Source organism: Branchiostoma belcheri, unplaced genomic scaffold (genome assembly GCF_001625305.1).
Source record: "Branchiostoma belcheri isolate BF01 breed outbred unplaced genomic scaffold, Haploidv18h27 scaffold65, whole genome shotgun sequence".
In the NCBI taxonomy this organism is placed as follows: domain Eukaryota; kingdom Metazoa; phylum Chordata; class Leptocardii; order Amphioxiformes; family Branchiostomatidae; genus Branchiostoma; species Branchiostoma belcheri.
Genome location: NW_017804298.1, coordinates 1,403,591 through 1,426,975, shown reverse-complemented (window position 1 = coordinate 1,426,975; position 23,385 = coordinate 1,403,591). Strand labels below are relative to the sequence as shown.

The 23,385-nt window shown below is 39.9% G+C and overlaps 1 protein-coding gene and 1 pseudogene across 1 annotated transcript in view; both read left to right on the top strand.

The window, feature by feature from the left end:
- LOC109483524 (lysine-specific demethylase 4B-like) overlaps nucleotides 1-23,385 on the top strand; it is a 34,546-nt gene that overhangs the window by 234 nt on the left and 10,927 nt on the right. Inside the window, exons 2-10 of the mRNA XM_019786557.1 lie at nucleotides 2,258-2,411; nucleotides 2,839-2,919; nucleotides 3,245-3,339; nucleotides 3,740-3,837; nucleotides 4,048-4,122; nucleotides 4,329-4,464; nucleotides 4,748-4,797; nucleotides 4,985-5,088; nucleotides 5,588-5,725. Coding sequence (XP_019642116.1) covers nucleotides 2,268-2,411; nucleotides 2,839-2,919; nucleotides 3,245-3,339; nucleotides 3,740-3,837; nucleotides 4,048-4,122; nucleotides 4,329-4,464; nucleotides 4,748-4,797; nucleotides 4,985-5,088; nucleotides 5,588-5,725 — 921 coding nt within the window. The 5' untranslated portion in view covers nucleotides 2,258-2,267. The remainder of the gene's footprint in view (nucleotides 1-2,257; nucleotides 2,412-2,838; nucleotides 2,920-3,244; nucleotides 3,340-3,739; nucleotides 3,838-4,047; nucleotides 4,123-4,328; nucleotides 4,465-4,747; nucleotides 4,798-4,984; nucleotides 5,089-5,587; nucleotides 5,726-23,385) is intronic.
- LOC109483583 lies at nucleotides 12,792-14,931 on the top strand (annotated as a pseudogene).

Sequence of the window (23,385 nt, the reverse complement as noted above, 5' to 3'; positions counted from 1 at the left end):
AGGCATATAACTATAAGCCGTCCTGCGCCAAAGGTTGGTTCAAAACGCCCACATTTCCCACAACTTTAGGGACTAATAACTGTCGACGGCGCCAGAACTCAATCTTGTTCAACAAATAGACTGTTTTTGCATCTTTCTGTGAAGTTTTGGTGCTCGTAGGTTGTTTTTTGTTACGGATTTTGCCGGTTTACTGTGCGATGTCAGCGCCGGAGTGCCCTCCCCCTTCACCATTTTCCAGTGCGGCTTTTTTTCTCACCGCTATTTTAGTGTTATGTGATGTTATGATTTCACCTTTACATACCTCATCAAAACATCATACATCCATTCATACACCTCATGATATACATCAGTTTTCAGTATATCATTTTATGGGTTTAGCATATCATATCCCTTGCCTTGATTTTATTGTTGTGCACGAATGTTTTGTATAAATTTGTACGTGTCAGATTAGAACTAGTCCATGGCGTCCCTTTCCTATTGTTATACAGGTTTGAGCTCAGCAAAAAGTAATCAGAAACATGAAAATCTCTACAATCGTTATTTGCACCATGTTCTTGTTTAGATTTCCCGCATATCTAGAGGTAAATTTTGCCTCTGCGTTCGCAACATGACAGATAATATTCCTGTAAATAACAACGTGTTTTTCACGTGTCGATATTTTGTGTATTTTGTACGATGTGTGTTTTGCCTTGCAAATTATACAAATATTCATAAGATTATACATAGTACCAACCACGTGACTGTTGTGGAACTAATCATTCTACATGGAAAGTTTTTTTCTTGATTTTTGTTACAAACTTACCATGATGAATTACAGATTACAGACATATATAACATTTTTATTATGATGCAGATTTTGCTTATTTTCACTTTCAGCACAGGAGCATGATCATTACATGAAGACTTCCATTTCTATTGGAGTAGAATTTTAACAAGTTGTAGCAATTTTGTGTACATTTGTTCCATTTTAAGAGCATTTTCTCTCTGCTACATACATATTACATGAAATTACATATAGTATGTTGTAAAAATGTTACATGTGTTTGGGTATCAAACAATAAGTATCTGTGTCAAGAATAAAGCTTATAATTTAATCATTACAACCATCCTAACTAGATTTTCCTGTTGAAAGCAGTGATTTTGCAATGTTTTGGTACCCTGCTGTTCGTAATGTTTTGGCATTTGGGTGAGATGAGGCAATCCATGCATCATGTAAGACTGGCACTGTATTGCAACGAAAACGAAAGTTGGGGGTGTGTCAAGTGTTGAAACCGAAATGCTCTCTTTGCAGCTTTTATTTCTGGAATGGGCATTACCTTTCATGGACATTTTGGAGTGAAAGTACAGTAATATATTTGTCATGTTGGATTTTGACTTGTTGACATGTTAGTTTTCATACTTCAGATTAGTTGATGCATATTTTTCAGTTTTTGTACTACATGTACTAGTAAATGTTTTCATGCTGGAAGTGCATACCATGATTGTTATCAAAATGAACTGGTTTTTGTGTATTATTAGCCCACATTTTATCAACAAATACATCATAAAAGGATAACACTTGGCATTTTTTTTTTCTTGCACACACCATATTTTTCACCTGTAAATCTTATTATGTACAATCAATTGCTCACTTATTCAACATAAAAATCAAAGCTTAGAATCCTTATTACAGAGAACTGCAGTCTATATTGAAAGCAGCTAAGTAAAAGTGTATCATTCACTACAGTACAGACTAGACATTGCAGTGAACAACTTTTTTTAAAAAGGTCCGTTTTAGAAACGGTTATAGTAGCAACAAACCCAACCACTTTCCAAAATTAGTGCAAATGATCAGTTTAGCCTTGGGGTAAGGTGTAACCTGTCCCACACAGTCCCAGTCCAAGATGTAAGGTAACTGTCCTTTGGGGTACTACACTAGCTTTGCTGGCATATAGGAACAATCAGTGCTTCTGTTTACATCATATACTAGTACATGCAAGTTATTTTCAGACATACACAAATTATCGGTTGGCAATCACCCAACTGCCATCCACCTTCTGTCTGCCTACCACTCACTGGCTGTGACATCAAGACCATCGCTCTTTTGTGGTGCGCTGGTTATATAATAGTTGAACAACCTGTCACATCTACCTTTTACACAGCTGAATACGGGCATTGTGTACAGCTGTCTAATGATGCTGTCAGAAAACTTCCATGCCCTAATGTTTCCAAGTCTTAAGTTAAAGTTTCAAGTTTTTTCTTTTGTTATTTTTTGCAGGTCTACCACCATGCCGCTGACCTCAGGTGAAGAGAAGGCCAACCCCGACTGTAAGATCATGACCTTCCGCCCGACCTTCGAGGAGTTCAAGGACTTCTCCAGCTACATCGGCTACATGGAGTCACAGGGTGCTCACAGGGCAGGCCTCGCTAAGGTCAGATAAACTTCTAGGTGTTCTTGTTTTGTTTTGTCCCGAAATATTCATGTCAAACTCAAAGAGTTTGAAATGGATAGTTGACCAAAATATGATCTTTAAGCCAAGGTGAGCCACAAGGAGGCCCACATTTGACCTCGATCTTTATCTTTTTTTACCTAGACCTACTTACATACCAAATACCATCACAGTACATAAAGTCCTTCATAAGATCTAGATATGCGGACTACAAATATGCAGAAACACAAGGACACCAGAAACATTACCTCTATTTTTAATGGAGGTAAAAATAGTGAACAATAACATTGAAAGAAGAGGTTGTAGAAAAACATCTGACATACAAATTCAAACTTTTCAATGCTATGCAGATTTTTGGAAGGATAGATTTTGAAGTGTAACCTTTTTTATTTTATGTTTTTTTTTTCAGGTTATCCCACCAAAGGAGTGGTGTCCAACCAAGGATTATGATAAAGTAGAGGACATGATCATCCCAGCACCTATCCAACAGGTAAACCTTCTAATTCCACATTTACAAACACTTTTACATCTGCAAAAACTTCCTAGAAATATGTAATTCTTCCTAGTTGCTGGAGTACAAGCTACTCCCTTATGTTGTAGTTATTTAAAGTAATTCTTGATCTGGGCCAACATGTAACAGTAGTGCTATCATGATCTCGTACATTACTGTAAAAAAACTTCTTTTGTGAGACAACAGCCAAATGTCAATGTACATGTATATGCTATCCATAGGGTTAGCATTGTGTAGGAATTCATTAGAGAAGGCATAACCAAGCCAGTTTTACAGAACAATCTTTTGTTCTTCTTCTTTCCAGATGGTGACAGGGCAGCAGGGTCTGTACCAACAGTACAACATCCAGAAGAAACCACTGACTGTGAAGGAGTACAGAAAACTGGCCGAGAGTGACAAGTATGTACACATATATCAGGGCTCGTAATGTTTGCAGAAAAAAAACATAGATGCATTCATGCAGGTAGCATTGGAAATTACCTACACGATACAAATTCTATTGCTGACACCCAGAATTTAGGAAATATAAATCACACTGGTATTGAAGTTTGCTGTGCCCAAGAACCACAGGACAGAGGCCAATGGTGAGCTACCATCAAGCCTCAGCATCAGTGTGCAAGCATGTCTAACCCTCGTTACGGGGAACAACAGATGATAAACCACAGAGAGAGAGAGAGACTTAAAACTGATCAGAGACCATTGTCATTATGTCTCTTACATTTCAATTTAAATGTAAGTGATACCAGTCATACTTCTGCTACTGAATGCAAATTCACAAATTTCCCTTTGTCCACCTCAGGTATCGGACTCCTCGGCACATTGACTATGAAGACTTGGAGAGAAAGTACTGGAAGAACATCACCTTCATACAGCCCATATATGGGGCAGATATCTCAGGTACATGCCTAACTCAATATTTCAAATATCATAAGAATATTGTCACTGTACATGAATGATTTGATAGGCACTACTCTACACTCTGTGAAGAATTCATCAGGTTGGTGAATAAATGGATAGCAAAGTTCTTTAATCACAATCACTTGTTTAACAATTAGGTATAATGCTAGGAATATTCTAACATGGAAATGAAATTTGTCTTTTTCCCAGGTTCCTTGTATGACCCAGGAGTGAAGGAATGGAACATCAACAGTCTCAACACAATTCTGGACTTGATAAATGAAGGTAAGAATTATCTCAGTCATGTACTTCTTCATGTATGTCTTGTCATGATTGAAAAAAAGAAACATTTTTTGGTGTCTTTCTTATTATTTTATCTACAACAGATTAGAGCTTAAACTTCTAATGAGTGAGTACAGGGTACCTGACTTTCTTGCCAAGATTGACTGAGGAAATAACTGTTTGTTTATGTTTTATTTTATCCCCTACAGACTATGGCATTAAGATCGAGGGAGTGAACACAGCGTACCTGTACTTTGGCATGTGGAAGACCACATTTGCCTGGCACACAGAAGACATGGATCTCTACAGTATCAACTATGTGCACTTTGGTGCACCCAAATCATGGTGGGTTTCTTCATCATTTGTAAAAACGACAAATTTACTCACACCACATAATGTGTAGGTTCTAGTGTATTACTTGTCAAATAAAGTGAGATCAAACTAAACAGTTTAGTATTTGAAAAGGTACTACGGATTTGTAAAAATCAACTTAATTCTATATGTAGTCAAATATTTCTTTATATGCGTCTCTGAAATGCAAGTCAACTATACTTGAGTGACTCCAAGTGATCATCATTATGTCTTGGTCAGGGATTTTCTAAGATCCAATTGCTTTCCCTCTGTACAGGTATGCTATCCCACCAGAACATGGGAGAAGACTAGAAAGGCTAGCATGTGGTAAGTGTTGGTACTATAGTATCATCAATGCAACTGCTAGTATATAATTCTTTTAATGTTTAAGCATATCTCTCATCACTCAGATACAAATTACACACAACATGCAGGGATAGATTTTGGAAAAAGTTTCATCCTTGTTGAAGAAACTGCTTTCCTCTTTTTAAATTGTTTTGTTCTTTGTTGTTAGGTTTCTTCCCAGGAAGTTTCCAGAGCTGTTCCCAGTTCCTGCGCCACAAGATGACCCTCATCTCTCCCTACACTCTCAAACAGTACGGCATCCCATTTGACAAGGTACATGGCAACATTGTCTTACACAGATCTTATACTGTTATAGGGACAGATCATACCAGTAGCAGCTTGCTTTGGTATCTGTGTAACTGTCACCATATATGCACTATAACTGTATCCATGACTCAATGGAGCCCCTCCCCACAAGACCTTACCAGTGGAAGGGCTGCTAAAAGTGTGATTTGTAGGTAACACCAACCAAAGATAGTCAAGTGAGACCCTGCAGTTCAGTCAATTGTTGCTAGGTGGCAGTTGTACCAGTTAGGGTACCAGTTAGGGAAATTTTACATGTACCATAATGGCAAGAAAGGAGTTAGGCAGACAGTTCCTAACCATGAATTGGGATCAGTAGTTAGGCACTTAAAGCAAATGTCATGGCAAAAACTGAACATGTTCACATAATTGTAGTGTGTGTGTAGTATTAACAATATGAAAACAGAAAATAAATAGAGAATTGATTATAGATTTTTGCCCATAAATAGATGCACATTTGTCCTTACAGATCACCCAGGAGCCAGGAGAGTTCATGATCACGTTCCCATACGGGTACCACTGTGGCTACAACCACGGCTTCAACTGTGCTGAGTCCACTAACTTTGCTACAATGCGCTGGATAGACTACGGCAAGAGGGCCAAACCGGTAAGGCTCTCTTCATTCATCTGTTACTTCTTAACATTTTCTGGTATAAATTGATTTATGAGAATGATTCAAGATCTAGCTACATAATCAAGGCTCATGATACTCCCTTCAACCTTTGAGTTGCAGAACAATGTTTGAGATTGCAGGAAAAAATACATTAAGAATCTTCTGGCAAACCAAAAGATCGCAGATTTAGCATTGTGAATCAAATGTTGCAGAAAAAGCATATGTAGTATTTTGAGCCCTAATAATATTGGTTAATTCATGATCATGTTAAATCATTTTCAGATATCGATGATAGCTTTCTAGAAGCCCTACATGTTAACTTGTGACTGATTCATTGTATAGTTAAGTAATGTACATTTGAAAGAACATGCTTCTCTCTTTACTATTTCTAATTTTATATTACATCAAGGGTGAGAGAGAAAACATCCAACATGAAATGTCCATTGTTTTTCTTTATCAAGTATCAAACATTTGAAAGAACATGCTTCTGTCTCTACTGTGATGTACTTGCTTTTGTCAGAATAGTATTTACAGGAATGTCTACCTGCAAAGTGTGGTTCGAGATTCCAAATGCACAGTATAGTGACCTGAGTATCTTGTGTACTTGTACTTGTAACTTTTCAGCCCTCCACACACAGTGATCACCCCGGTAGGTGGCACAGTAGGTGGGCTAAAACAACAGGAAGGTCCATGCCCTTCCCTTGACTCTATTGTGTCAAGTTCCAATGTAAACCCTGGTGCATTTATGGGCATGTATATCTGTGACCGAGGTGGGGCACAGGGCTGGATTGTTTCAAACCCTACTTTATACAGTGGCGACTTTTGTTTTAAGAAAATTGAGACATTGTACCCAAGACATGGTAAGTAGTTAAAAACGTGGCGGAAGAATAAGAACGGAAGTTTTAAACAAAAGGATATGATACTATAACAACATAGATTTAAGTCAGTACAAGACCATTTTCCTCTTTTATTCCCAGGATGTGAAAATGATATTTGAAGGAGACATTTTTGTTGGGACTAGAGATAGATCACTTGTATTTGGAAAGTACAGATATCTAATGTTTTAGTGCTACAATAGGAACATGCACAGACACCTAAAAGTATAGAGGTATACATGTATGTACTAAGTACATGTACAGTATATGAAATCTTGTTGTTCCACTCTCTCAAGTGAGTTTTCAAAATGAAATGGTGCCATTGTGTCCATTGCAAACAACATGTTTTGCAGGTATAGCTAATACAGCTCTGTAAACATAGGACTTCAGCCAAAGTCATCAAGAAATCTAAAAAACAAAGCTTTACTGTCCTCAAACATGTTTTTCTCTGATATCCCTAACTCAGTGGTATGAACACAAGGTACAGATAGCTGCCAAACCTGTGGTGTAAAGTTAAAGTTCAGTGACCCCAGGTTGGTTACCGTGCACGTACAGACTACAAGAGTGTTTTTGTTCATAATGTTGGGTAATAAATACGTGGGCGGGTACGTATGGGTTGTATATTTTTCTCGGGAGTGTTCCGTGCGTGTCCATACATCCGGAATCAGCAGTAAGAAGTGATTTGGTTGTTGATGTTCCCCTCCCACCATCAGAGTGGGTTCCTGTGTCAATCACACACACGTGCTGCGAGCATTGCTTGTGAGGGAACAGTACATTTATTGTGTGTATGTGCTGAGTGGATGCTTTTAACAGTGAAAACATTGAACCATATAAATGTTGTGCCAAGTTGAAGTTGAGATTATGCAATGACATGTGACAGAAAATTTGTCCATTGTTGCACCAGCTGCTGTTGCATTGTACTCTATTTATCAACTATAAACAAGTAAATTAAGTACACCTTACCTCAACTGAAAAGGGCATATAAATGTAACAGTATGGCACTCTGCATAATTTCTAAGGGCTTTACCGTACATTGAGAAACACTGAAGAACAGATTGCTTTGGATATTTTTCTAATAAGGTGTTTTTCTTTTACTGGAGATCCACAATTTAAACATTGACATGTACAACATGTACATGTACAACCAGGGGAAGGGACTACTTTTTCACTTTTCCCAAGTTCTCAATCAACATCTTACTTGAACGTCTTTTAGCAATTTGCTTGCAAAGCATCCGTTTCTCTCAGGTGTAGACTTCCAACCATAAACACAGGAACATCCCCTTCGCAAAGAAAGCAATGGACTTAATTGGTTTTCTGTGCGTCATGCTGAGGAAAGCACAGATCAGATTTACCACAAATCAAGTCCGCTGACGGCAGATTTTGTCGCTTTTTTCTTCTCTTGGCGCCCAAGTGTCGATGGGAGAAAATGATCTTACTTTAGCCAACTTGTCACATCAACAGTTTCAAGCTGTTTGCTACATTAGACCATTGTGTCAAGTTTGTGGACTGAAAGCACAACCTTGTAGATTTCGGAAGATGAGAAAAAGAGTATGAAAGAGATAAATAGCATTTCAAATTTGTCACATCAGTCTTCCACTAACAGTAAAATCTTTTTGCTGGTAATGTTCATAAGGCCACAATGATTTTCCTTTTTGTGGTCCTGATATTAGAATAGGCACTGCTGTAATATCAAAGAGGTTGAACTTAAATGTTGTGAAAAAATATTTAACATGCTTGTCATGTAACCAATGACTAAGTAAGTCTTCATGGAATAAGTAAGGAAAACCTAGATGATGTATTGTTGCATACACATGTATTTCCTTCGCAATTGCGTCAAGATTGGGAAACACCTGAAAGGAAGAGGAAATATCCATTGTCTGATGACTACGAAACTTACTACGTGTACATACATAATCCTTCCTTCCTTCCTTCCTCCCAAGTCAAGTACAGGTAATTTAGAGACAATGTATTGAATCAGTCTCCACTATTTCCCTATCAACACTCAAGTACCTGTATTATAGTATGTGCATAAATATTTTGATGCATTATACATATATCTCAAGTGTCAAGAGTCTTACCCTGTTTTTCTTGGAAGGCTTGAAAGTTTTGGACACTTGCCTAGTTACACGGCCTCTCGTTTTTCCTAAGTACAGTTGAAGAACAGGTAACCATTCAGACCAAGTTGAAGTGGTAGTTTGTCTTAGTAATAAGTCTGTGCCAAACCTGTGTGCTTAACTCTGGACTCCTGACATTTGAGGCTACAAAGAGCTGGTTGTTGTGTAGAAATCTGGAACAGGTTGCAACAAATTGCCAACAATCAAGCTAGTTTTAGGCAACACTGCATAAAGATGTTATAAAGAAACATGTAGGTTATGTTTTCAAACACTTCAGTTAGTTTGTCAATAGCAAAAATCAACACATGCATTTATTTTGAAAATATACACAGTCACTCTCTAACACTTATAGTTCTCGCAATGCTAGTTATGGTGTTCTTACATAAGTACTTGTACACATGTAGGTAAGGTTGAGTTTGATTTGATGGGGTTTATATGGTAGCACAAGTTTGGAATTTTTTTTAATGGAAAAATACCAGTACATGCAGTATGTATCTGAGGCATAGCGTGTTACTGAATCTTCCACCGGTATGAATGAACCACCTGCACCATTGTCCCAGCACTTAGCCCACAGTCTGTGCCTGAAACGGGAGGTCTCTGCCTGTGTTTGTTCTCTGTGGTAATGGGTAAGTGAGAAGTTGTTGGTCAACAGTCGTCCGACACATTATCCTACAGACGTTTTCTTCAGCAGATGATCTTTGTTGTCAACTTGCCATGGAAAAAAGTAGTTCCTCATAATATTTATTCATTCGATAGGATAAGGGATAGGAAAATTATAATTGTGTTGATAACTTGAATGTTGCATCACTTTTGGCAATTTTGTATCTAAAATGCCACAAAAATAATTGAGATGTTAAGAGTTATCATCTACAGGCATACAAGGAATTTTTTAAAATAAAATCAGTCGAAGGACCAGTTTGGAGATTGTAAAATTCAAGCAACAATTGGTCAGCAAATTTTGATGTAAAATTGCTATTTATTTCAAGTTCTGGTCTTGGCTAGATTGTGGTGTGAGCCATTTCTTTAAATTGAAAGAAAGTAGTCCCAATGTCCTAGCTCTGTTAGAAAGAAAGTAGTTCCTTAAGGTCATTATCCTTGAGTCTTAACGCCTCTTTTCAAGGCAATTAAGTAACATTATCGTCGGCCCGTCTCCCGTGGAGTAACTCCCTCCATTGTCCCCCCTTCCCTTCCTTTAAAGTCCTGTATCCAAGTCTGCCAAACAAAACTCACCGTGACACTGCATTACAATAACAAACAAGCAGCAGCAGTTTATCCAGAGAGACCAGAACTGGATAGTTTTACGCCCACTAACTGTTTCTCTCACAACAATCCCCCCGACCTTGCCCCCCGTGCGCACTTCACCCCCTTTCTTCCCACCTGGCCACCTGCCGAGCACCTTAAGGTTAATTCCTCGCGTTGCGCCACCCTCCTTAATGTTGTCTTCGCACCTTTGCCCTGGGAAAACAGGGTACTGAATGGGTCCTGTTTGTGTACTTTAATGGTAGCGTCTAAAGAAACACTTGGCGAGTGCAACACGTTACCGTACGATTGTTGTACGTCGACCATGGTGGTCGATAGGGACAAAGTGTGCTTCTATAGAGACCTGTCTGTTATCATACAGAGCTACTCCGTATTGTGGAATAGTGTAGGGAAGTAGATAGCTGTTATAAGATATACAGTAGTGTGACTGTGGATGTTCTTGAATTTTTCAAAGATTTATATTAAATTTTCACATGGCTGGGTGGCCCGTTCAATTCTGACAAATTGATTTTCGATGGGGCCCAGAATACAAAACATTGAAATCATCAACACAACAAAGAAAATAAACTTGTGACAAAATTATAACATAAGTAACAGACGATCATGCCTTGTATTTAAGATCTTGATTCTCCAACTAAAGAAATGATGCTAGACTGTAATATCCACATGAAAATAAAATCTGAGGGAAAAGTCATCACTTCTGCCCTTATAGTTTTTGGGAAAGAATGTTATCAAATTCAAGTTTTCCTCCCATCCCTCAGTTTTTACATGTATCTTGAAATCTTGAATTGAATGTACATCTTTGGCACTCCTATTAAAACAAGATAATTGTTTTAGCCAATAAAATCCAGTCAGCGCTTGACTTCTGACAACAGCCCTATCAAGTGATCACTCTCAATCAGTCAATGACAATATTTTCCTCCCTTGTATCTCCTTATCACATGAGACTGATGGACACATTGTCTTCTCATTTACTTTGCTTCAACCAAGATCCGCTGACAAACACTCAAGTTGTTTAAATTGGGGGAAAACAGGCTTGTTTTTCCTAACATGGAACTCTAATTAGTTTTTTACAAAGGTAGCATCCAAACAGTAATACTACAGGTATGTTTGATATTCATGACACAGTTTATGTTTCTTACTCCTGATAAAACTCATGAAAGAAAACTATGTTCTTAACACCATTGTACAATGTACTGTACTGTATATAATGGTTTTATTGTGCTGCTAGATTAAACAAGAAGATGTCCACGTTGTGTGTAGATGTACAGCAGATGTGTTGACTCAACCCCCTGCCTTCTTCCTTTACAACTATTTATTCCCACAACTTGGTGGTCAGCAACTGTCAGCAAGTGTTCGTCCCTTGTCCTGATTTTACTGGGTCAGCATTTTGCTGGTCTTCTGGTTACCTGATTACTAGGCTACTACAATTCAATTTGTTGGTTCTCGGATTTAAAAGAGTTAATTATAAACTGCAAGTTAACATGGAAATATAGTCGCCGTAGAAATTTTGTATCTTTGGTACACAGAATTTTAGGCACCGAATACACTCAGATATTTAGGTTTCATCCCTAACATTGATTTCGACCTCTTGCTCAATTTTTGCCTTCAAGTTCAAACATCCGAGAACTGAAGAAAGAACTTGTTGTTGCGCAATCAATTGGACAGGTCCAAACTCCGAGGCCAAGTTTGACTGATGAAGTTTGTCGCCTTGAACAAGTGTATTGCTCTTTGTACAGATTTCCTGACAATATTGTTATGATTGTAGACAGGGAAACATCACTGAAAAATTTGGGTACTGTAGTTCTTGACTACATGCTTACGTAGTTCCTAGTGACGCTGCCTTCCCTAGACAGTGCAGCCTGTATTGAATCTGTTCGCCTCCACGGTTTATGCCTGTGAAAAGTGGCGAATTAAAAGCTCCTGTCACTTAGATATGCGGCTTTGACAGACACTTGACAGTTTGGTCTTTTCAAGGATACCTTCACTTAATTGTAGCCTGTCAGACTCCAGCAATACATCACCAAACTCTGACAGAAAAGTGTCAGGCCTTTCTTGACTTAATGTTCGCCCAAGGATGGAAGGAAATTGTTCGGCGAGGGAAAAATGCACGGAGTAAACAGGGAGAGGGTGTCAACCTGGTTTGCACTTTGGCTTAATTTTTGGTTTGTTGGTCGATCATGGGAGGTTGAAAGGAAAGGAGGGGAAAACGAGGGAGAGTTAAGCTCAGTAAAGGTTGATGTGGCCTTGGACTAGTTCAACCGAACTGTGAAGTGGCCTGGACAAATGTTGGGTTGTTAGAGAAGGGAGGAGAATTAGGGGATTTAATACCAGTCAGAAGTGACTTTAAATACAAACTTTGTGCTTCTTGTATTGTGCACAATGTAGACAAAAATACTGTATCTATCTATCTAATATCTGTCTATCTATCCAGGTTGGTTGGTTGGTTGGTTGGTTGGTTGGTTGGTTGGTTGGTTGGTTGGTTGGTTGGTTGGTTGGTTGGTTGGTTGGTTGGTTGGTTATATGGCTGGATGGATGGTGGAACAGAGGGTTAGTCATCGCCAACTATGGTGGTAAACTCTGGTTGGCTGCTGACAGAACTTGCTATGTCATTATGACTTGGCGCCAATCAACACATATAAGGCAAAAGTAAAGTCATTTAAGGTCATTGTCACTAACTGCAGGCAAGGACGTCCATGCACAGCGTTTGCCTTGATCCCGTTTCCCCAAGATCAGGTCCATTGTTCCCCCCTCATCACCTGAATGATGCCTTCCAACCTTGAGTTACAGAAATAATAAATACAGGCGACACTCAGTGATGAAAAGTCACAGGAGTCATATGGTGACGTGCTCCCAGGCCTTGTGCTGTGGCTTTATGGTGATGAGTGATTGTGGCCTTCTAATAATATTACACACAACAGATTTTACACTAGCCAATGGCGAACCTGTCTTTTCTCTATGAAGTCATATCATGGTCAATTGGTTTGACCCCTGCTTACTTTTCCGCCATTTTGAGCTGTGCGAGTGTGTCATTTCTCTCCAATCTGAGGCGATTTCCATCTGACTTCAACTCTAAACCTACTCTGGGCAGTTTTGTAGACAGAACATTATGGACCGGAGAAGCTGTGAGATTCCTGTGGACGAGCTGCCAACAGTGCACCCTGGGAAAGGGACAAGCAGCAGCGACCCGGCAACAGACACGGGAGGACAGCAGGACAAGGAAGAGGACATTCTAACGGAGGAAGTGTACGGGGTAAACTCTGTCCATCCTCCCGTACAGAGTCAAACAGAGCAGACGGACGGGCCTGTGGTGAAAGGTACTGTGGACAAACGCTACAAATGTGACCAGTGCGACTATTCTACTGCAAAGAAAAGCAATTTACACCTACACATGTCTAAACACACTGAGCACAGACCCTACAAATGTGACCAGTGTGACTATTCTGCATCACGGAAAGGCCATTTAGAAAAACACATGGCTAAACACACTGGGGACAAACCCTACATGTGTGGGGAGTGTGGATACAGGACGGCTGACAGTTCTTACCTATCTGTTCATATGAGAAAGCATACAGGAGAAAAACCCTACAAGTGTGACCAGTGCGACTATTCTGCTGCACAGAAATGCCATTTAGACACACACACGGCTAAACACACCGGAGAAAAACCCTACATGTGTGAGAAGTGTGGATACAGGACGGCTGTCAGGTCTGACCTATCCAGGCAAATGAGAAAACACACAGGTGAGCAACCTTACAAATGTAACCAGTGTGACTATTCTGCATCACGCAAAGGCCATTTAGAAAAACACATGGCTAAACACACTGGAGACAAACCCTACATGTGTGGGGAGTGCGGCTACAGGACGGCTGACAGGTCTAACCTATCCAGGCATATGAGAAAACACACAGGTGAGCAACCTTACAAATGTAACCAGTGTGACTATTCTGCTTCACGGAAAGAACATCTAGACCATCACACGGCAAAACACACCGGAGACAAACCCTACATGTGCGGGGAGTGTGGATACAGGACGGCTGACAGGTGTAACCTAACCGTGCATATGAGAAGACATACAGGAGAAAAACCCTACAAATGTGACAAGTGTGAATATTCTGCTTCGAGGAGAGTAGATTTATACAGGCACATGTCTAAACACACCGGAGACAAACCCTACATGTGTGGGGAGTGTGGATACAGGACGGCTGTCAGGTCTAACATATCCAGGCATATGAAAAAGCATACAGGAGAAAAACCCTACAAGTGTGACCAGTGCGACTATTCTGCTTCACAGAAAGAACATCTAGACCATCACACGGCAAAACACACCGGAGACAAACCCTACATGTGCGGGGAGTGTGGATACAGGACGGCTGTCAGGTCTAACATATCCAGGCATATGAAAAGCATACAGGAGAAAAACCCTACAAGTGTGACCAGTGCGACTATTCTGCTGCACAGAAATGCCATTTAGACACACACACGGCTAAACACACCGGAGAAAAACCCTACTATGTGTGAGAAGTGTGGATTCAGGACGGCTGACAGGTCTCACCTATCCAAGCATATGAAAAAGCATACAGGAGATTGATTGTACTGATGTGAGCAGTGGGACTATTCTGCAGCACGCAAAAGACATTTTGACCAACGCATGGCTACACACACTGACGATAAACCCTTACAAGTGTGGCCAGTGTGACTTTCAGTGCTGTACTTTATACAAACACATGGCTTAACACGCTGCTGAGTAACCTCGTATATTAGGGTAGTGCGGATGGCAAAATTATCTACTGTGTCCCCCATATGAATAACCATACAGGAAGGAAACCAGCCAACTAGTTTGGAACTGACTTTTAGTGGAAGATACAGGTAAAAAGTGTTACAAGGAAACAGATTTGATGATTCTCCAGCATTTAAATTAAAGTCTAGATCTTCAGATGGATATGCGTGCCTGCGATACAGATACAGATAATGTTTTGACAAGAGACAGTAAATTGCCTATGAGATCTGCTTCTTAAGCTACTGTGCAGAGTTTGTAGGAGAGTTAATGTTACATCAAGCCGAGAGAGAGGGGTGTGAACTCTATCCCTTCCCAGTGGCTGTCTAGCTTTGAATTGAAGGCATTGACAGTTTTGGTCGGTCCAACAGTCACAGATTTAAAAAATGATTTTGCATGACAGTCCTTTGCCATCTTGGTCATATTATGACATATTATCAGGCATTTAAATTCATTGTAGCATATGATACATTGATGACATTTCGTCAGGTACATATTTATAGCTTCAATTACATGTAAGTGAGCTTTAATCATGTTTGCATCAATCTGTACTAATGTTTACATCATAAGGGCTTAGCCCCTGTTGTCTTAGGCCTATTGTATCCAAAGTGTGTCAACGTAGCAAATTATATGCACTATAGTTTTGTTTCATAGGTTACGTGATTGAAAGGCATAGATGCAAAATAGATATTGACTAATTCAGTAGTAATTGAGATAAAGTATAAGGAAGCGTGTGTGTGTGACAGAGATATAATGTGTGATAAACAATACCAGCGTCGTTGTTTGGGCTTCTGCTTAAGTAGCGTAGGGTTACATGATTTCCTTAATGGAAGAAAGTGGTACTACTTGAACCGTCTTAACACCTGACGACGGACGCTACTGTCTAAGACATTCCTGACGTCTCGCCAAGGTTCTTTCCCACAGGTCGACGTCTCAAAAATTGTCTGAAAGTTACGCCTGGGAAAGCTGTGGTGTGTTGGGGAATGCGTGCAGTTATTAGTGTGTTGTGAGCGTGAGTGTCTGTGTGTAAGGGTTTCCCACCCTTCCCGTGTTTCTGGGGACAATATCTGTCGTCTTCGGGTCAGGGAGAACGCTTAAACCCTCCACTCAACCCTGCACCGCGGCTCTGAGCCGGCAAACAAGGCCGGTTCTTGGGCCGTGTTGATTTTACCAATGAACCGTTTTATGGGTTCTTAATTTGGCAGCAACGCGGCGAGGGACCGGGGGTCTTGGCTTTCTTTAGAACCTTTAGAATTGGAAACAAAAAAAGAGGTTCTGATACGCAGGTTTGAAAGCCTGGTTCAGAGTAATGTAAACTAACATGGGGGCAGAGGGTCGGGGTTCACAGGGGTTTATTTGTGGTGATTCCGTCTGACTAAAGTGGGCCAATTTCATGGGATTGTACAAAGTACAAAGCTGGGAGTTGAAACAGTATCTCTTTATATAGAAGGTCACTGTTTTGTTCTAAGATTATTTTGGGACATTGACCTTCAAACTTCAACTTCCTTGGCACAAACACCAAAAAGGATCTATTCAACTTCCAAGAATGTAAACAGGAAATGTCCATTGCTTCTTGTGTAAATTCATCTATTATAAATTGTTACATAGACACAAGATAATTCTCTTGTATGATGTAGCAGCCAAAACACATCAATTTTCAAATGAAGAAGATACTCTCTTTGGTAAAGATCACAATAACGTTTTATATCTGTGTACTATGCAGTTAATTGATTATCATTTCAACTTATGACAGTGGTAAATTACTACTTGTTGTGTAGTTAGTTGTGTCTTATGTAATACAGATCCTTCACCAAGGACTTCTGTCCTAGACCCAACCTCTTTCCATTTTATTGTCTGTAGTTTCCCAAGGAATTTAGCTTACGCTGCACGCAGGTTTTGTGTGGTGTGTAATCCCTTAGTCAGTTAGTCCCTCACCTGGTTAATACCTGTAGCCGTCGCGGTTAGAGTCACGCTACCCGGGCTCTAACCTCCTGACAGGGTTTACCTAAGAGGAGTTACTCAAGCAACTGGATATGATTTTGGAAATGAACTTTCAAAAAATTATTGTCTTCACTTATTTGTATATCAATCAATAGTTCATGCTTATAAACCTGCATTTCTCCTCTGGTCTCTTAGTGTCACTGACGAAAGCTAGTGGATACTACCTGAAACGTCTGACCGATTCCAAAATCATATCCAGTTGCTTGAGTAACTGTTTTCTGGCGTGTCTCATTACCTGGATGTCTAAACTTCACCAGCGTATAGTGTTCACCTGCCTACGCAGGCACACCTCGGCACCCTTACACTGTAAAGTCTCCGCTGTCGCCAGCACTTATTTAGTCAACACTACCAGATGAAGTCTGAGACTTAGGCATGCCACGCCTCCTCCTTATCCTAGCCCCGCCCTTCTTAAGCCCCTCCTTCTTCAAACACCGACCTCCTTAAGGTTTGGCACACGTCCAGCAAACCTTGAGGGAAATAATATAATTACCCCCAAGGTTTTGCTGCTACAAATGCTGTTATGTATTATGAATAGAATTGTCCTTGGGCGTCCTTGTCGCAGCGTTTCTATGTATAGACTTAGCGACAGGCTCCTAATCAACGTCCTTGCGAGTTTCTCAGGTAATTTAAGGTGACGCGCAAGTCTCTTATGTCTTGAAAGAAACAGGTGGAAGAGTAGATAAGGCAGCTTTCGCCGTAGCTGTCTCGGTAAAGCACTCTGTACAAGATATCACGGATGCCATACATGTGTGTATGAAGAGCAGGTAGTCTTGTGTAGTGGATAGAATTTCTAACTATTTTAGTTACAGTGGGTGAGAGGAATGCATGCAAAAGGAGAAAAGAAATTGTCACTTGACTCTGAGGGTGTGTTTGGGGGTTTCTGGTACTCTGCAATCTTTTCTGTAAGAAAATCAACTGCATCTTCCCTAAAACATCTTTTCTGGCCTATTTCTGTATCTAGTAATTTCTGTAACTGATTACATCATAGATATATCTTTAATTGAAGTTGTGATACACCAATTTAGATCTAGAATTATCATACTTTTAGGCCAGAGGCAGGGATACTAACCACTAGACCATATCCCGCTGCATTCCTCCATGACCATGTTGACTGGTGACCAGGTAGCCCCGCCCCTCAGCACACACCTGAGTGAGTCTGTGTGGGCAGTGCCCAGGTAAAAAGTAGTCCCGGGCAGTCTCTGTGATTTTGTCCCACACAGAGCTTTTCAGGCGGGGCAGACATAACAGTCATAACCAGACAGAGCAGGTCAAGGGTTAACCTGATTAGGGTACCATGGGTACAACAGAGGCAGGGCTGACAGTGGTTTACACTGTGTAGATTTTCATAATTGTTTGTACCACTTCAGTGTTGCACAGTTGTGTAAAAAGCAGTGTGTTTTCAAAATGATAATATATTATCCACCATCTGTGAACTAAAATAAGTTTATCCAAGAAAAGAAGTTAATATATCTGTTCAGAAAATATGTTTCACAGAAAGAGCAAAGTTTTCACCGTAGACCTTCCAGAAATTTACTAGAAACTTTTATATTTGACAGGAAATCCTGCTAGCCTACATCCCTACTTCAAAACATTTTTCCCTGCCCAAAATTATCAAGATGGGTTTAGTGTGTTTTTAATTGTACTATAGCAATATATCTGTAGGGCCACTAGAGCAAAATGTTGTCTATAAGTTGAAGAGGGTACAAAGAAAAGCTTGTCAGTGTGTTTTTCTTGTTAATCTTCTCCCATAAGTTGTAATATGTGTTTAAGTACCTAAAATGGTCTAGTATGTGGCTGTTACAGACCTGATAATGGACACTCAGCCATGCTACACTTGCCCCCATAACAACCAAGTAAATGGTCCTTAAAAGTCGATAATGACCACTTGACCGGCCGATAACTGTCCTCATCGACTGGAGTGGTTTACAAGAAAGATATTTCACAAGATAGCAACCCTTAAAAGTAAAATTGCAGTATGCCTGCCACAGCAGAGACCCCACAATAACTGCTAATGAACTTTTGGGGCTTGTAACTAAATGATTTGACCCTGTGACCAAGTTTTGAATTTAGGTATGTTTAAGTTAAGTCTCAGTTATTGTTTTGTAGTTGTGTAGCTCAAAAAGACTTTTGTTGTTGAACATATTTTCTACAAGTGATTCAACTAAAAATAGCTAACGATATTTTCCCGATTTCACTAACGAGTTTGTCCCAGGCGACTCTTTGGCTGTGTTTTGCGCGGTTTCCTAAGTAGCTTATTTGTCGTGTCCCATGTTGGGCACTGTACTCCAGCTTCCAAAATAACCTGCCTGGTAACCAGACCTGGCCTCAAAGAATGCCCAGCCCCCTGTTCATTTAGCACACCCACCCAAGCAAGGGAACCTGCGGCCTAAACGGAAATAACAGGCCAAACTTTGTTTAATTGTCGCGCCACTTTTTCTTTTGATCCAGCCCTTTGTCAGGCCGTGTTTTATAACCTTTGCGGAAATAAGCAATCCTGTCGGTGTGACAAACAGAGCACTGGCGCCGATACGAGGGGGGGAGGCTGTTTGGGAGAAACAGAGAGATAAGAGAGAATGTGGTCGGAACGATTCAAGCGTTCGGTGTAGGGAGGTTCCTGATCAAAGGACGGTTATTTGTTTGGCAACACACCTCGGACAACGCAAAATAGGCCGTCAAGGATTCGATTGGGGCACATTCAGGCCGGGCACCCAACCGTACAGGGAACAACATGGCACCAAAGGGTTTCTTGTAAAATCAGCACACGATAAAAAGTCAACAAACTCATGTGTAAAGTGGCAACCTTGTTGACTATCAAACATGTTACTTGCAAATCACACCAAGAGTTTGGTAGGGACGTGATCAACCAAAGGAGAATAGTCAACAAACTCATTTAGTGTGGTGCTTTGTAACCTGATTGGCTATTAAACATGATTGTAATGTTGAAGACATCAAAGAGGCCCCAGAAGTGCCATGTCTATCAGGTAAAGGGGTTGTTCAACTTCTTGAAATATTGAGCATCATGACATGTTAAGTCTAATAAGTTAGACCACAAAGTTTTTAATGTTTCTAACAGTAACGTTGTCCTTGTTGAGTGAAAAACAAATGTACATGTATCTCATAACTCACATGATGCATAACTTTCTTTGCCTTTCCTTTTGGAGAGGATCGAGTGATAATACTTCTTGTAGGAAAGAAACATTTTGAAGAGCCCAACAAATGTACATATAGTTCAGAGGATTGTCTATTTTAGCCTGCTAGCCATATATTCAAATTCAACTTTACCGTAGTTGAGAACTTCTGTACAAGAAAATCAGGATGTTGTAGACCTTCAGAAATTAGTATAACGTTTAACACCTGTCAGTCAGTGTAAGAAACTCTAAACGATTTATGCGCTCGTCCTGTGTTCGGAAATCGAATTTCCGACGAAATCCATAAGTTGCCTTTTTTCCTACCTGATCAAACGATTCAAAGCTGTGACCCTTGCACAAGTGGCTTAACCTCTGGTATCCAGGTGTGGTTCCTTCAACATTTAGGAAATTCAATTTCCTATATTTGTAAAAACACACAAATCTACCTGAATAACTCTAAGTCATGTGGATGTACAAAGCTTGTGATCTTTTAAAGCTTTCTTTGTAGAATTTCCTGGCTGGAAAATTGTAGTATCTCTTGTTTACTATCACTTACTTCTTCAAGGTGGCAAGTATTTCCGGAAGAAATGCAATTAAAATGGTTTCACGCCACCTACTTATAACACATTGGTACTACTACAGTACATCTGAGTACCATTATCATTGAAAACAATAGGAAAAGAACTATTAGTATTACACATTTTTCATACAGGTACAGTCCTGAAATGCAGGTATTTTAAGGTCTGGTGTATCAGTCATATGCATCTGGAAAAAAACTGGGATACTAGATATGTATGTTATACATTTACCAGGTACATGTATATCTTTATCACATGTATAGCCAGTGTAACTGCCAGTCGGCATAACATACCAGCTTACCATATGATTATTGTGCAGTAAAATTAACAGTGTAAGAAACTTGAAATTAGGAGGAGCGGATAGCTATTGTACAAGTGGCGTTCAGAACTAACTCCTTTCCAAAAGTCAGGTACTTGAAGTCCTGTGTTGGACTCCTGCCACAAGCATGTCAGAAGAATGTACTGTGCCTGCATGAAACTTGTAATTTGTGGATAGTTCTTCAGCAGTATGTCTTATTTAAGATCGTATATAAGAATGACATTCCGTCTATGGTTTCCAAATGTTGTGTCGGAAAAGATATCATGTACAATGGGCAAAATTCTGATGCAACATTAACCGAAAACTGTGAAAAATCTGGGTTTTCTGTAGTCGCAGTACACTTTGCCAACCTACATGTACTTCTGCCACATGACTGGGTGCGAGTCATGTGGCCCTGCACCAGGAGTGTCTGCATTGTTGTGAAGGATTTCCCCGGAATGCTGAGTTGGTTCAGAGTGGCTCAACTCGGCACGGCAGCTATGCCACTTCAGCCACATACTTTCAACACTCCAGTAATGTTACCTGTTTGGGGCGGGGGAGGGACCAGGAATGACTGTGGAGGAGGGAGTAGGGTGATGTCTTCTTTTAGTTGTGGCTGTACCAGATTAATATTTTATGGGTAGGGATGCTAAACTAGAATACCAACATGAAAAGAAAGTTTGACAGGAAAGTCTGGACTTACATGAAGTATCATGCAGGAACTAAGGTATCAAGTTCTTCCCAGTCAAGTCTCTATTTTGTTCTTAGACATACATTTGTACAAACTTTTTCCCTGCTAAATGTCTGAAAACCAAGAAAATAAATTGGTATGATCTAAGTAGCCAGTCTGTAGAAGTCTCTTATCTTTCAGTTGCTCTGCATACTTACATGTACCTGCCAGCTTCTTTACCATCTCAAGTCAGCCCAATGGCAAAATTTAAATTTGTTATACTTATCATACTGCTATACTGATGATCCCACTCCCCCCATCTCCTGATCCATCCCCAAGAGTAGAGTACTTCACACCTCCTGCACACATTTCCGCCCGCCCCCACCACTCCTCAACACAACAGGCTGGAAACAATGTCAACCAGGTTTAACATAACAGTTGTCTTTACTACATTTCTGTGGAGGGTTCGCTCTTGAGAAAAGCTACAAGTCTTACTCATTTGTAGATTTTTCTTCCTCAGATTTTATGTATTTTTGCTGATAGCTGAAGAGTTTTTTTTAAGAACTTCAGTTTAAGAAGCAAAAAAAGTAACTTCTTTTTTTAAGTAGCTCCTTTACCATTCTTCAATGGCTAAATAGTTTGCTGCACTGTTAGTGTTACTACAGAATGCTTTAGGAGGATAACTCTTTTGTTTCTGGACAAAAAATCTCTCTGCACTTATTTCTAATTCAATGTTAGATCTTGTTACCAATGTATAAAGTTAGATCTTGCTACCAATGTATAAAGTGCTGAACAATTCAAAATAAGCACTTCTAGGCAGTAGAAACACTGTATTTTTGCTTGTAGGACAGGTGTTTTACCAGCCAGTCAGTTGTATTTCTCAGACATACCAGGAAACAAAGTGCTTTCCTGTTTGTTTAGTCTGTTTGTCGTTGTGAAGGGAACTTGGCAAGTGTGTCCCTGTTTACTCTCTGCTTGGGCAGGTGCTTTTTTCTGCACAGCTCAAGACCTGGTCGGGCCGAAAATCACTTGAAGCAAAAAGGAAGGCAGGGAGGAAGAGAGGGCTTGGAAGAGATTTTTGTCAAAGGATGCCTAAAAATATAAACATGCTGTCTTATTCTTGTGTCTTAAGTTTTTAGTCTTAATGAGGAAATACCTTCCTTATACGATATAGGAGTTTTCTTCTACACTACCAAAATTCCTCACCTATACATGTAAGTGCTTACATTTCGATGTCTATCAGACACCTTCTTCAGAACTTCTGACTTGAGTTCTGCATCTCGCTGCTATGTGTACGATGTACAATGTATGTGGCGCTTCCTTATACAGGTGAAAAACGTCTGGATACTGTGCAAGAAAAGTAGGTCACCAGAATAGCTATTAGGTAAAGTAAGGATATTGGAGAAGTTTGTTGCAATTTTTCTGTTGATTATCAATTATCACACACTCTGTCTTTTTTCACAGCCACTAGAACATAAATCAACACCTGAGAGAAAACGATAGCCGCGATGATGTAACATATAAACAAGCATTAGCCGGTGACACAGTTTAATGCTGGTGATGACAAAGTGTAGGGTTGGGGATTAGGGGAGATTTCCAGCGATGATACACTCGTGCTTCTATTTCCGTGACATCACCCCTAAAAATATGTCCCCGTCCGAGCTATATTAGGAAACTCCTTTGTTTTGGGGATGCGGAATTAGGATGCAGGGCTTGAAATTCCTTTTTGTGAATAGGTGCAGGGGTGCACCCAGCCTAAAAAATTAGGTCCACAAAAAATGTTTGGGTGCACCATATAAAACAAAACCTACATATTACACATAGTAATTACAGATCTTACTGCTCCTCTTCTAAGCTTGAATCTGAAATGGGAGTTAACTTCAAAATCTTAAACAAGTACTACAACAAAGATTTTATTATTTTTCTGACACTTAGATGCCAAGAAAATCCTGT